General features: G+C 52.0%; 1 protein-coding gene across 3 annotated transcripts in view; it reads left to right on the plus strand.

The window, feature by feature from the left end:
• TCF20 (transcription factor 20) overlaps nt 1-15,274 on the plus strand; it is a 104,014-nt gene that overhangs the window by 44,469 nt on the left and 44,271 nt on the right. For all 3 annotated transcript variants that reach the window (XM_032882854.1, XM_032882852.1, XM_032882853.1), the window contains exon 2: nt 4,484-10,159. In XM_032882854.1, coding sequence (XP_032738745.1) covers nt 4,520-10,159 — 5,640 coding nt within the window. In that variant the 5' untranslated portion in view covers nt 4,484-4,519. The remainder of the gene's footprint in view (nt 1-4,483; nt 10,160-15,274) is intronic.

Below are 15,274 nucleotides of genomic sequence, written 5' to 3' on the forward strand. Positions count from 1 at the left end.
AAGCAGTTCCTAAGAACGGGGAGAAATTCCTGGTGCAAGTGGCTGTTCGATTTGCCCAAAGGGGGCGTGGCCATTGGTGGACCATCTCGGCCAGGCTAGCCAGGCCAGCAGCAGCAACTGCAGGGTTGGAGCTCAGACAGCACAAACCGCCCCCCACCTCCGACTCTCTTCCTGCCTTTTCCCCCACTCTTCCCAACCAGGCTGGGACAGAAGCCAGGGGCACTGGAGCCTCTTAGGGTCCTTACTGTGGCCCCTCCCGGGACATAGAGCAGGGCGGAGATAGGTGAGGAGGGAGGCTGGAGGGCAAACAGGAATAATCCACCAGGCAGAGGCCGTAACTAGACGCATAGAGCGTGTTTTTATCTTGGGAGGTGAAGCATTTTTTCAAGAAGGGGAAGGAGAAGCAACAGAAAAACAGTGGTTAAGCCTGAACTTAAAGAGGAGACAGGTGCTTAAAAAGATCGTGGAGGGGAACCTGTATTGAGGACAGTTTGTAGAACTTGTAGAGAAGAGTGGACTGGGGAGTGGGATGGTGTTGGGCAGGTGAAGGAAGGAGGACAACGGGAGCCGCTCTTGCCTTCTGTAAGGTGGCATGGTCGTGGGCCTTGTGATGGGGTGGAGAGCAGGCCACGGGCAGACGCTGTGGTCGCCGCGAGGTCAGTGTGGACCCAGGCTGTGAACATAAAGGCAGTAAGTTTGGGACCTTGCTAGTCATCTCCATAGCCCTCTGAAACCATTCAGAAAGCTAGGAAAACAGAAGAAAATCGAAAAAGGGGAAGTCAGGGAAAGGGAGAGTTGGGGAGGGAGGTGCATTGGGAAAGCTCCCTTCAGAGCACGCACACAAATTCCTCATGGGTGACTGACTTCCTTTGGAGCATCAAACTTTCTTCAGCCATGTCTGTATTCTTTCAAACAAGGAAATTCAGGCGCTTGTCATTATTAATCACGATGCTTCAAAACTAATATATTTACTTCTTTAAAATGATAGGCTAGTATACTGGAATGATCTCTATTAGTAGCTTATTTTATAATGCTAATACTAAAATTACAGATACTCTGGGCTGACATTTTCCGTTACTGGTATACTTGGTTTTCCTGATTGCTTTATGTGGAACTTCTCAAACAGATGAACTTGCGTTCACTTTCTTGCGACCGGATCCTTCCTATATACTAAGAATATTTAGCGTGACCTGTACCTTGTGGGAGGTACTTGGCTGGGAATTTCTTCTTTTTCGTCCGGTCCATGAACCAGAACTATAAAAGGGAGAGGGGCATCCGGCAGGACAGGGAACCTCCAGAGAAGGGCTGAGCACAGGCTTCTGAGACCCAAATGTCTCTGCTGTGCCGCTAGGGTTTCCCAGGGACCAGGCGGCATGCGGTGGGACTGGCTGGTGGAAAACTGCTCTTCAGCTCTTAGAAGCTCCTGCTAAGGAAAAATTTGGAGCAAGTGACGTTTATACACACAGATTTTCAGTAGCCTGATTTTATTTACAGAAGGCTTTAATTAAACAACATGTAAAATATTTATTTGTGGAGAGGTTATCTCTTGAGAAAGCTTTTAGTTTCACTAAAACTTCCAGATTTAGTCTTTTTGTCCCCCATAACCCATCTCAACCGCTTTCCATCATGCAGAGGAGGCCACCGGCCCCGAGAGCCAGAATAGAGGCACACCACAAACAGGGGACACACCTGTGCGGACACACTGTTTCTGGAAGGTCCTGGTGAAGGGGGAGCAGAGAAGGGACACGCCGAGCACTGTTGGTAGCCGCCCACTTTCAAGGCCGACCTCTGATGGGCCCGCTGGTCGCTGGTGCTGACCGCATCCCGGATCCTCCGGGCAGTGTAGCATTGGGAACAGGACCCGAGGGGCCTGCTGCTCAACAGCCTGGCGAGCTCCGTGCTTTGGTCTCATCATCCGTAAAGCGAGGACGTCCGTGCTGTGAGGGCCAGTGATCGCGCGTGGGAAGGGCGGCTGCCGTACCGGGCGGGCTGTCCGTGAGCCGCCGTCTTTGCCCGGCACAGTCACTGGGGCACGGAGAAGAGCAGTCAGGTCTGTCGCGGAGCCATTCTGAGGACAGGAGAAGCGGTTTCCTTTAGCTCCTGAGATTATTTGTACTGGAATGTTGAAAGATGATTTGGGGTCATGTGATTATGTAATCAAACTTAATATCAAAGCAGTAGACTCTGGTCTAGCTCTTTTAGACTGAAGGTATTTCAGGACGAAGTGGGGCAGCGCTCTGAGTTAGGAGTTCACGGACCGTCTTCGGCCATGACCCACGTTTCCTCTCTAAAGCCTCTTCAGGGCTCTCCTGTAGATTCGAGTTGGGCTTTTTCCCTTGGAACTGGGCCTGGAGGATTTTTCAGGCAGGGCGTTAGCATCCTCCAGCTCTGCTTTTAGATCGATCATGTTCTATTTTCTCTCGCGCAGCTCTCTCATCTCCCCACCACACCACCACCTCTGAGTAGGTACGTTCTAGCCTAGTTCTCTCAAGCCCAGTTCTTAGGCCATTTGCGGGTTCACCGAATGCCTGCCGTGCGCTCTTTGCCATTCTGGTGACATGAGGGTTACAGCAAGGCACAAGGTCTCCGGCCTTCAGGAAGCTGACATTCTGGTGGGGGTGGGGAGACGGACAGAACGCAAGTAGCCCATCTGTGTCCGTCGGGCCCAGTGCTGAGGAGGGAGATGGGGAGAGCCGTGTGGAGGGAGCTGTTGTGGATAGGGTGGCCAGGGGAGCCCTTCCCAGTCCGTTGACATTTGCCCAGCGACGAGAGAAGGAAGGGGGCAAGCCATGCTGCTGCCAGGAAGCACGTCGTGGGCTGGAGCAGGAGTCCTGTAGAAATGCCCCTGGCGCTCCCGGGAGCAGGACGCGGCAGGACTAGAGCAGAGCGAGCCGGGCAGGAGGTCAGAGAGGTAATGGGCTGGAGACAGGGCGCCCGAAAGCAGCTTCACGTGAATGAGAGGGGGAGCCCCCAGTGGGGTTGGAGATAAGGAATTCATCTTACCTTTTCAAAGGGTCACTGACTTTCCTGCCAGCAAGTTTACGCTAGCTCAGTAAGCCATTGTAGTAAAACTCTGTCCTAACTTACCCTAACCCATAGGTATTTCACAGCTTTTTTTTGGTGGGGGGTGGGGGAGGGGGAGGGAGAGGGGTAGAGAGACTCTTAAGCAGGCTCCATACCCAGCCTGGAGCCCAACATGGGGCTCGACCTCACAGCCCTGAGATGATGACCTGAACCGAAGCTAAGAGTCAAGCGCTTAACTGACTGAACCACATAGGCACTTCTCGCCACTTCTTTTTTAAATAATTGATTTTAAGGACTTTTATAGCAGTTTGGCCATGTTCTACTCAGCTGACTCTGAGAAGGAGATAGGCCCAGGCCAAAGGCAAAATAAAATTATCTCTTGATTTGTTTTCTAAGAGGAGTGGTACATTATATGCTAATTACATTAGCAAAGGTAATCCATAGTGTTGACCCAATCAAATGGCTTTGGGAAGCGTCTAGGTCCTAGCCTGATGAATTTTTCTTTTCCTCCGTATCTCGTACTATCCTCCAAAGCGACCGTTACAATTCCGTCTTTCACAGTAATGGCCAATAATAACTCTGCGAATACTAGATTGGCAGATAAAACACGATGTGGGCGTTAGAGGTGCTGGAACTTCTTGCACCCTCCAGAAAAATCTGGAAGAACGGTCACTGCTGCGTTAGCTTATGCTGCTTAGTCCTTTGTCCCTGGGAGTTAAGGATAGATGGCTGCCTTGCACACAGTTACGGGTCAGGAGAGAGATTAAGCCCTAGGTCTGTGCGGATTGCTGCAGCCGTGAGCAATCCAGGTAGTGAGAAGACTTGAGTGTCCTGGGGTCGCCAGTCCTCACAGGTAGTAGGTAATTACAGGAAATCTGCACTAAGGTGCATTTGGACATGAGAGACTGATTTCTGTTCCCCGGGCGAGTTCTGTTTCTCAAAGTCGGGGAGGGCGGGGACAGCCAGTGGAGGGATTTGCCTCGTCATTATTTAAGACCTTAGTCCAGCGATCAGGCTAATACAAGAAAGCCAATAGATGAAAGTGTTTTTTTCTTTCAACCTTCCCTGCGTAACTGGAAGATTGACTTAAAAATTATTGTTGTTTTTTTTTTAATTAACAGTAATAGCACAGCCCCATATTTTAGCCCAGTTGGATGTTGGGGGCTCATTTATTTAATAATGAGGTGGGGCGGTTTTTTTTCTTTTCTGTACCAAATTTGTATTTACTCAGAATGTTTCTTTTCATACTCCCATAGACTTCTGCCTCACCATTGAGGCCATTTCTCTGCTTATTGGCACTTTCAGAAATGGACAGGACAAGAAATGAAAGGAAATTCAAACCGGTTCCCCTTCATCTGGGCATCTGAATTATTGTATCCCCTCCATCGCCCAGACTTGATTTCCTTTGTGCGGAGGAGATGCGTGTCTGATATTTTTCTCTCTCCTCTTGCATTTCCAGGAGGGCTGTTGGCCTGCTGCCGTGCTGCTGAACAGTATGCAGTCCTTCCGGGAGCAAAGCAGTTACCACGGAGACCAGCAGAGCTACCCGCAGGAGGTACACAGCTCATCCCGGATAGAAGAGTTCAGCCCGCGTCAGGCCCAGATGTTCCAGAATTTTGGGGGTGCAGGCAGCGGCGGCGGCAGCAGCAGCAGCAGCAGCGGCGGTGGGCGACGAGGCTCGGCGGCTGCGGCAGCGATGGCTAGCGAAACCTCTGGCCACCAGGGCTACCAGGGCTTCAGGAAAGAGGCTGGAGACTTCTACTACATGGCAGGCAGCAAAGACCCCGTGACAGCAGGAACCCCGCAGCCGCCGCAGCGAAGGCCTTCGGGGCCCGTGCAGAGCTACGGACCGCCCCAGGGGAGCAGCTTTGGCAATCAGTATGGGAGCGAGGGGCACGTGGGCCAGTTTCAAGCCCAGCACTCGGCCCTCAGTGGGGTGTCCCACTATCAGCAGGATTACACGGGGCCTTTCTCTCCAGGGAGCGCTCAGTACCAGCAGCAAGCTTCCAGCCAGCAGCAGCAGCAGCAGGTGCAGCAGCTGAGACAGCAGCTCTACCAGTCCCACCAGCCTCTGCCACAGGCCACCGGCCAGCCGGCGTCCGCGTCGTCCCATCTGCAGCCGATGCAGCGGCCCTCCGCTCTGCCGTCGTCCGCTTCCGGGTACCAGCTGCGGGTCGGCCAGTTTGGCCAGCACTACCAGTCCTCCGCCGCCTCCTCGTCCTCCTCCTTCCCTTCGCCGCAGCGTTTCAGCCAGTCCGGCCAGAGCTACGATGGCAGCTACAGCGTGAATGCGGGCTCCCAGTACGAGGGACACGGCGTGGGTTCTAACGCGCAGGCGTACGGCACGCAGTCCAACTACAGCTATCAGCCTCAGTCTGTGAAGGGCTTCGAGCCGGCCAAGGTTCCCCAGGGGACGCAGCAGGGGCAGGCGCCCGCGCAGCCGCCGCAGCCCCCGCCGCAGCACGTGATGCAGTACACGAACACCGCCACCAAGCTGCCCCTGCAGGCCCAGGTGGGGCAGTACAGCCAGCCCGAGGTTCCGGTGCGGTCCCCGATGCAGTTCCACCAGAACTTCAGCCCCATCTCCAACCCTTCCCCCGCGGCCTCTGTGGTGCAGTCTCCAAGCTGCAGCTCCACCCCGTCCCCCCTGATGCAGAGCGGGGAGAACCTGCAGTGTGGGCAGGGCAGTGTGCCCATGGGTTCCAGAAACCGAATTTTACAGCTAATGCCCCAGCTGAGCCCGACGCCCTCCATGATGCCCAGTCCTAACTCGCACGCCGCAGGCTTCAAAGGGTTTGGCCTAGAAGGAGTGCCGGAAAAGCGGCTGACAGACCCCGGCCTGAGTAGTTTGAGCGCCCTGAGTACGCAGGTGGCCAATCTTCCTAACACCGTTCAGCACATGCTACTTTCCGATGCCCTGACACCTCAGAAGAAGACCTCCAAGAGGCCCTCCTCCTCTTCGAAGAAAGCGGACAGCTGCACAAACTCCGAAGGCTCCTCCCAGCCTGAGGAGCAGCTCAAGTCCCCTATGGCCGAGTCGCTGGACGGAGGCTGCTCGAGCAGCTCCGAGGACCAAGGCGAGCGGGTGAGGCAGCTCAGTGGCCAGAGCACCAGCTCGGACACCACCTACAAGGGCGGGGCCTCCGAGAAAGCGGGCTCTTCCCCGGCGCAGGGCGCTCAGAGCGAGGCCCCCAGACTCAGTGCCAGTCCCGCGGCCAGAGAAGAGGCCGCCTCGCCTGGGGCTAAGGACACACCGCTGTCGTCCGAGGGCAACCCCAAAGTCAACGAGAAGACGGTTGGGGTGATTGTCTCCCGGGAAGCCATGACAGGACGGGTCGAAAAACCTGGTGCACAAGATAAAGGCTCCCAGGAGGAGGATCCCACAGCCACGCAGAGGCCACCCAGCGCTGGAGGGCCAAAGGAGACCAGTCACCCGTCGGTCCCACAGCCAGAGCCCCCGGGGGGAGGGAGCAAAGGAAACAAGAATGTAGATAATAACTCCAACCACAATGGAGAGGGAAACGGCCAGGGCGGGCACTCGGCGGTGGGCCCCGGTTTTACAGGCAGGAGCGAGGCCGGCAAATCTCCCGGCAGCCTGCGCTATAGTTACAAAGACAGTTTCGGGTCAGCCGCGCCGAGAAACGTCAGTAGCTTTCCTCAGTACCCTACAGGACAAGATAAGGGGGACTTCGCTGGCCACGGGGAGCGCAAGGGGAGGAACGAGAAGTTCCCCAGCCTGCTACAGGAAGTGCTTCAGGGCTACCATCACCACCCGGACAGGAGGTACTCCAGGAGCGCGCAGGAGCATCAGGGCATGGCGGGGGGCCTGGAAGCAGCCACGAGGCCTAATGTCTTAGTCAGTCAAACCAATGAGTTAGCTAGCAGGGGCCTCTTGAACAAGAGCATCGGGTCCCTATTAGAAAACCCGCACTGGGGCCCTTGGGAGAGGAAGTCAAGCGGCACGGCTCCCGAAATGAAACAGATCAATTTGGCTGACTATCCGATTCCCAGAAAGTTTGAAATAGAGCCTCAGTCATCGGCCCATGAGCCCGGGGGTTCCCTCTCTGAAAGAAGATCCGTGATCTGTGACATTTCTCCACTAAGACAGATTGTCAGGGACCCGGGGGCGCACTCACTGGGACACATGGGTACCGACACCAGACTTGGGAGGAGTGATCGGCTCAATCCAAGTTTAAGTCAGTCGGTCATTCTTCCCGGTGGGTTGGTATCCATGGAAGCGAAGCTGAAATCCCAGAGCGGGCAGATAAAAGAGGAAGACTTTGAACAGTCCAAATCTCAAGCTAGCTTCAACAACAAGAAATCCGGAGACCACTGCCACCCTGCCAGCATCAAGCACGAGTCTTACCGAGGCAACGCCAGTCCTGGAGCCGCTCACGATTCCATCTCAGACTATGGCCCCCAAGACAGCAGACCCACGCCGATGCGGCGGGTTCCTGGCAGAGTCAGTGGCCGGGAGGGCATGAGGGGTCGGTCCCCTTCGCAGTATCATGACTTCTCAGAAAAACTGAAGATGTCTCCTGGGAGGAGCAGAGGCCCAGGGGGAGACCCTCATCACATGAACCCACACATGACCTTTTCGGAGCGGGCCAACCGGAGTTCTTTACACGCTCCCTTCTCTCCCAACTCAGAAAGCCTGGCCTCTGCTTACCACGCCAACACTCGGGCTCATGCTTATGGGGACCCCAACGCAGGTTTGAATTCTCAGCTCCATTATAAGAGACAGATGTACCAACAGCAGCAAGACGAGTACAAAGACTGGAGCAGCAGCTCTGCTCAGGGAGTGATCGCCGCCGCGCAGCACAGGCAGGAGGGACCACGGAAGAGCCCGAGGCAGCAGCAGTTTCTTGACAGAGTGCGGAGCCCTCTGAAAAACGACAAAGATGGTATGATGTATGGCCCACCAATGGGGACTTACCATGACCCCAGTGGTCAGGAAGGGGGGCGCTGCCTCATGTCTGCCGATGGTCTGTCTAACAAAGGCATCGAGTTGAAGCATGGCTCCCAGAAGTTACAACAAGAATCTTGTTGGGATCTTTCCCGGCAGACTTCTCCAGCCAAAAGCAGCGGTCCTGCGGGGATGTCCAATCAGAAGAGGTACGGGCCACCCCACGAGGCCGACGGACACGGGCTCGCCGACACGCCGCAGTCGTCCAAACCCAGTAATGTTATGCTCAGGCTCCCCGGCCAAGAGGATCATTCTTCTCAAAACCCTTTAATCATGCGGAGGCGGGTGCGTTCCTTTATCTCTCCCATTCCCAGCAAGAGGCAGTCACAGGATGTGAAAAACAGTAACACGGAAGATAAAGGGCGCCTCCTTCACCCACCGAAAGAAGGCCCCGACCGAGCGTTCAATTCCTATGCGCATCTCTCTCACAGCCAGGATGTCAGATCCATCCCGAAGAGAGAATCCTCCAAGGACCTTCCAAGTCCAGATAGCAGAAACTGCCCCGCGGTTACCCTCACAAGTCCTGCTAAGACCAAAATACTGCCCCCTCGGAAAGGCCGGGGCTTGAAATTGGAAGCTATAGTTCAGAAGATCACGTCCCCAAACATCAGGAGGAGCGCATCCTCGAACAGCGCGGAGGCCGGGGGAGACACGGTCACTCTCGATGACATTCTGTCTTTGAAGAGTGGCCCTCCCGAAGGTGGCAGTGTTGCTGTTCAGGATGCCGAGATGGAGAAGAGAAAAGGTGAGCTGGTGTCTGACCTGGTCTGTCCGACAAGCCAGGACCTGAACATCGAAAAGCCCCTGCCAAGGGCTTCAGAGGAGTGGCGTGGCGGGGGGGATGACAAAGTGAAGACCGAGACGCACCCGGAGACAGTCACTGCTGGAAAGGACCCCCCTGGCGCCATGACATCCGCGACCTCACAGAAGCCTGGGGGTAACCAGGGGAGACCAGATGGTTCCCTTGGTGGGACTGCACCCTTAATCTTCTCGGACTCAAAGAATGTACCTCCAGCGGGCGTGTCGGCCCCTGAGGCAAACCCCAAGGCTGAGGAGAAAGAGAACGATACAGTGACGATTTCCCCCAAACAAGAGGGTTTCCCCCCGAAGGGGTACTTCCCATCAGGAAAGAAGAAGGGAAGACCCATCGGTAGTGTGAACAAGCAAAAGAAACAGCAGCCACCACCTCCGCCCCCTCAGCCCCCTCAGATACCAGAAGCTTCTGCGGATGGAGAGCCAAAGCCAAAAAAGCAGAGGCAAAGGCGGGAGAGGAGGAAGCCTGGGGCGCAGCCAAGGAAGCGGAAAACCAAACAAGCGGTTCCCATCGTGGAGCCCCAGGAACCCGAGATCAAACTAAAGTATGCCACCCAGCCACTGGATAAAACCGATGCCAGGAACAAGTCTTTTTTCCCTTACATCCATGTAGTGAGTAAGCGTGACCTTGGGGCCGTGTGTACAATCATCAATGCGGAGGAGGAGGAGCAAACCAAACTGGTGAGGGGCCGGAGGGGCCAGAGGTCGCGGACGCCGCCGCCCAGCAGCGCAGAGAGCAAGGCACTGCCGGCCTCGTCCTTCATGCTGCAGGGCCCCGTGGTGACCGAGTCTTCTGTCGTGGGGCACCTGGTGTGCTGTCTGTGTGGCAAGTGGGCCAGTTACCGCAACATGGGCGACCTCTTTGGACCCTTTTACCCGCAAGATTATGCCGCCACTCTCCCGAAGAACCCGCCCCCGAAGCGGGCCGCGGAGACGCAGAGCAGAGTCAAAGTGCGGCACAAAAGCGCTTCGAATGGCTCCAAGACGGACACTGAGGAGGAGGAGGAGCAGCAGCAGAAGGAGCAGAGGAGCCTGGCCGCGCACCCCAGGTTCAAGCGGCGACACCGCTCGGAAGACTGCGGCGGCGGCGGCGGCCCTCGCTCCCTGGCCCGGGGGCTCCCCTGTAAGAAGGCCACCGCCGAGGGCAGCAGCGACAAGACTGCTTTGGACTCGAAGCCCTCCGTGCCCACCACTTCGGAAGGGGGCCCCGAGCTGGAGTTACAAATTCCTGAACTACCTCTTGACAGCAATGAATTTTGGGTCCACGAGGGTTGTATTCTCTGGGCCAATGGAATCTACCTGGTCTGCGGCCGGCTCTACGGCCTGCAGGAGGCGCTGGAAATAGCCAGAGAGATGGTGAGTGTGCCCCCCCCACCCCCAAATCCAGGGGGCGGGAAGCTCGCCCTGCCTCTTCCCGCCTTCTGCTCCCCTCTTTCCCTCCTGCACTCGGCCCGGCCCCGCCAATCCGGCTGGTCGGTCCCCCAGGTTGGAGCCCCTAAGCCCACAGGAGGGGCAGAAAATGAAGTGATTTGGAAGATTTGTTTAACTTCTGTTTTTATGGGTTGGGTAGTGTGGACCCAAGGTGGCAGAGTCCTCCCCGGGCAGCCCCTCGCGGCAGAGCGAGCGTCCCCGCCCCCCCTCCACCCGCCTTGAACCCGCCCGCCCAGTGCTCTGCCGCCTTCTTCTGTTTCTGCACCATAAGCTTTTGCTGCTAGTTGTTTTATTTATTGGTCCTTTTCTCCCATTTTTCAACATCTGCCTCTGTAATACTTAACAGAGTACGCTGTGATTCTCTTTCCTTTCCTCCCAAACTCTTCCCTTCTCTGGAATTACTCATTCACGTTAGGCTTCTCTTGGACCACATTGCTCTAATCCAAACTTGACAACAGGATGTTCATTCTTTAGGTCGGTTTCGTAACTGTTATCCTGGGGTGTTCGTCGTCATTGTCACTCCCTTCTTTCTTCCAGCGAATGCCTTTCTTAGTCTTTGCCTGTCTTTGCCTTTCTTAGTCTGCGCCCTCATTTAACGCCGCGCATTGTCCCTGGGGAGTTTCCTGAGATGGGTGCGTGGGAGGAAAAATACTTGGAGACTTGTCTTGGGTGAGAAGATGTCTCTGTCCCATCCTCATGTTTGCTTGAGGGTTGGGTATGGAATTCTAGATTTGAAATCATTTTCTCTCCCTGTCTTAGAGTCCTGGCTCCCGACTTGGCCTTGAGCTTCTGGTGCTGCAGTCGCGGGGTCGGGGGCTGTTGGTTTTCAGTCCTTGGTGTGAGCGTGTGGACTGCCTTTCTCCTTTGGAGCGTTTGAGGATCTTCTCGGTTTCCCTTGGGGTGGGTCTTTTCATTCTCTGTGCTCCCCCCACTGGGAGATCTTGCCATCTGTAAACTCCTGTGTCCCACTTGGGGAAGTTTGTCCTGTGTTGTTTCTTGGATAATTTCCTTCCATCTGTTTTCTTGGTTCTTTCTGGAATCCTGCGAATTAGGTACCTCCTGGATTGATCCTCTGGCTTTACCTTTTCTCCTGGGTTTTCTCTCTCTCTCTCTCTGCCTTTTTGTTCTCATTTCTCCACGCTCTCTCCAGCTGTACCATCTAACTTTTTATTTATTTATCTTTGTTTCTCATACTCTCAAAACATCTTTCTCCTCTGAACATCTCTGTCGCGGGGACCTGCTTGAATTGGGCTGGGTTAGGGACCTAACTCCTCTTAAAATTTTGAGCCAACGACCTGGTTTCTGGCCCCACTTTCTGAGACGCCTGCTTCCCCGGCTCTGTGCCCCTCAGTGGCTGGTGTTCTAGTGGCCCTTCCACTGCGCTCGCTCGTTCCTCTCCCTGCCTTTCAGACTGCTGGGTCGTGCCCTCCTTGTCTGATTTCCAGCGTCCGGAAATGGGGACATCTCTCGTGTGTGTTCCGTTTCTCGTTCTTGGAGTCCTCATGAAGTTGCTGTATAAGTTCATCCCTTTATCTTTGTGGGAAGGGAAAAGATGTGAAAATGGACGTTCAGTCTATGATGCTTAGTGACATGAGATTTTTGTGTTAATTCGTATTTAAAGTTTACCATACTTGACAAATACACTGATGATTTTCAGTCATAGTGAAGAAGGGTCGTATCAGCCAGGATCCATAGTATTTTGGGGTACTTTATACTATTCTTTTGCTCGCCCCCTACACTTCACCTGAAGCACTCTATTTTATCATTGCATTGTTGCCAGAATTTACCACAATGTCTGATAAAAAGGAAGTCAAAGCTATAAACTATAGTAAAAAATGTTATTTAATATGAAGTTTATATACTTTTTATATTAGAACATTCTAATTCAGTCACATGAGGAGCTTGCTTTCTCTCCAAGACCCTCCCCCACCACGAGAGGTTTTTTCCCTCCTTCCTTCCCTCTCCATCCCCATAGTCACTCCCAATCCCCAGGTTTGAAATAGATTGGCTTCTTAGACACTGTGACATTTCATAATGCAAAAGCCTTAAAGGGACATGGCATTTAAGACCCTAAAGTACAGAATTCTTTAAATAGTCAGTTCTGGGTACTCCCTAATCCATCAGTCATTGTCTCGACCTAGTTGGTGGCCTGCCTGCCATATTTAGTGGTTTGTTTTGTTTTGTTTATTTGTTATTTTAGGTGTGTGTCCCTGCCCATCTGCCAGTGTTTTCTTTATTTCAACAGAGAATATTATTAATATCTCTCAGAGTAACTTCTGTGTGTAAACGGTTGAACATTCTGTAGCAGTAATTGGTAACTGGTGATCAGCAGGCTGACTCCTGCCCACCAGATCCTTAAATCCTGTGTCTCAGTCTAGGTCTAGTTGATAGAAAGTAGGGACACCTGAGAATGCTGTGACCACCCTAACCACAGGTGGCCCCTCTGTCCCAGAAAGGTTGGTGACCCACAGGCCTGCCTTTTAAAATTACTCATCAGGAATCTGTGTCCTCAGAAAGTGGCAGTTCAGCTTACTACTTGTCAGCTTTGATCCCAAAGTAAAATCTGGCATGTTATAATTAGACTAGATATATTGAATATGAATAAATCATTCTCTCTTGCCCACCGCCACCCCCCCCCCCGCATTGTCAGCTGGGTGGTTAAGATGACATGAAGCAATTTAGGTAGAGAATATTGAAGGTGTTTTTTGTTTTTTAAAATATTAATTCCAGCCTCTGCCACTTCAAAAGTACTTCAAATTACATGTTTTAAGGGATAAAAAGTTGGGGCACTTCATTTAAAGGTTAAAGATACAAAAGCAGGTATTTTTTGGGCACCGGGGTGGCTCAGTGGGTTAAGCCTCTGCCTTCGGCTCAGCTCATGATCTCAGGGTCCTGGGATCGAGCCCCACATCGGGCTCTCTGCTTGGCAGGGAGCCTACTTCTCCTCCCTCTCTGCCTGCCTCTCTGCCTACTTGTGGTCTCTCTCTGTCCAAAAAAAAAAAAAAAAGCAGGTGTTTTTGTGCTTAGGCTGCTCCTATATAGTAGAGGCTCTGAACTAGATTTTTGGGTTCTCTGGTAGCCCCCCCAGGGCTCACACGCTGCCACCTCTTTTAATAACATGTTTTAGAACCCAAACAGTTGACCAGTCTTTTTTCTTTTAAGTTGAGATGTAATTGACATATAACATTGTATTTGTTCCATGACAAATCTTAGATAAATCTCTGTACTGTAGCTTTACGATTATTTCCTTACATTGTACTCACATGATGCCAGGCCCTTTAAAAATACTAAACTTTCTCTTCCCTCGATTCTGTTCTGTTTATGTAACATCCCCATTTTAGAATAGAATGCTAGCTTTGTATATTGAATTTAATTTCTCAGTACACTCGCACATCTGTTTTACTCCCACAAGCCACCCAGTGAGATGGGAAGGGAGAAGAGAGAGACAGTACCATCCCGTTACCCTCAAAATAAAAGATGACTTGGCTTTAGTGACACACGCTCAGGTGGTATATAGCCCAGGGATGCCTTGATTTTAAAAATGGCTAAAAAAGAATGCTGCTTTGCCTTTCTGAGCTGACTGATGTTCCACTATGACTACAAGATCTTTTTCTGTTTTATTTGCCCTAGGTTTATATTCTCCTTTTCCTGATGTACTTGAGAACAAATTAAAATTACACTAACTTGCCTTCTCTTATTTAATTTGATAGATGCTGTTTCAATTTGTCAGGGCCACTCTGAGTCTAGTTTTATCTTAGGTTTTAGCGGATGCTTTCAATTTCAGTCCGCTTAACAGGCCTGCCCAATCCTATCATGTTGAGATAAGGCCACATATATTTCATTAGAGATCCATTTTGGCCCATGTATTTATCAGGTGTTTTGACAAGCATGATATTATAACAAAATAATATGAAGTCCTCGAGAGACAGTAGCTCCCTCCCTATAGGTGTCATACTGTGAAAATTGTGGAAACCTAGAACATTCCTGTTCAAGCAGATGGCCTTTGCTATCCTTCCTTTTCTGAGTGTGGGACTTCATTCATTCATTTCTGCATAGTCGTCTTTGGTTTTGTCTGACTTTGATTTCTGCTCGTTGATCTTGGTCTGATTATATATGTGAGCCCACGGTGACCTCTGATCTGGTGTGGATGGCGTGATAGAGGCACTTGCCTCTTAAACAGACGTACATAGGACTTGGTATGTAGAAGTCATGTTTGGTACATTTAGGAATGTGAAGGCCTTCAAGGTTCAGGGTTGTGTTGCCAGGAGAACTGACCTGTGTTTATCCCTTCCCTTCCTTCCCCCACCGCCTGGGCTGACAGCTCCCCTTCTGAACAGATTCTTAAACAACCTCCATGGGAATTTGTGTATGTTAACTGGATCTGGGTTAATTTCTTTTTTTTTTTTTTTAAGATTTTATTTATTTATTTGACAGACAGAGATCACAAGTAGGCAGAGAGGCAGGCAGAGAGAGGCGGGGGGAAAGCAGGCTCCCCACTGAGCAGAGAGCCCACGTGGGGCTCGATCCCAGGACCCTGAGATCATGACCTGAGCCGAAGGCAGAGGCTTTAACCCACTGAGCCACCCAGGCGCCCTGGTTAATTTTCTTTGGATCAGTATGTTAAAGATTATATTTAAAGTTTTTTTTTTTTTTTCAAGTTTTATTTATTTAATCCCTACACCCAATGTGGGGCTCAAACTCACAACCCTGAGATCAGGGGTTGCATGCTGTTTCTGACTGAGCCAGCCAGGGGCCCCTGAAGTTTATTTTTAATACAAGTTTAAATAGATCATCCTCCATTTCTAATTTACTGTATACTTTGACCCCCCCAAAAAAAACTGATTTGACAAGTGTAAAATATTAATAGATCGATGACATTATGAAAATATAACCGCATGTTAAAACATCAAAAACAGATCAGTTAGCCTCTCTGGTGATGTGTGAAATAAAGGCATTATCCTTTATGCTCCCTGAATTTCCATATGTGCTCCCTAAGTTAGTAGTGGGCCGCCCCCCGCTGAGGTCCTGCTGAAGCCTTCC

The sequence above is a fragment of the Lontra canadensis genome, unplaced genomic scaffold (assembly GCF_010015895.1).
Source record: "Lontra canadensis isolate GAN:19392208 unplaced genomic scaffold, GSC_riverotter_1.0 scaffold84, whole genome shotgun sequence".
Taxonomy (NCBI): Eukaryota; Metazoa; Chordata; class Mammalia; order Carnivora; family Mustelidae; genus Lontra; species Lontra canadensis.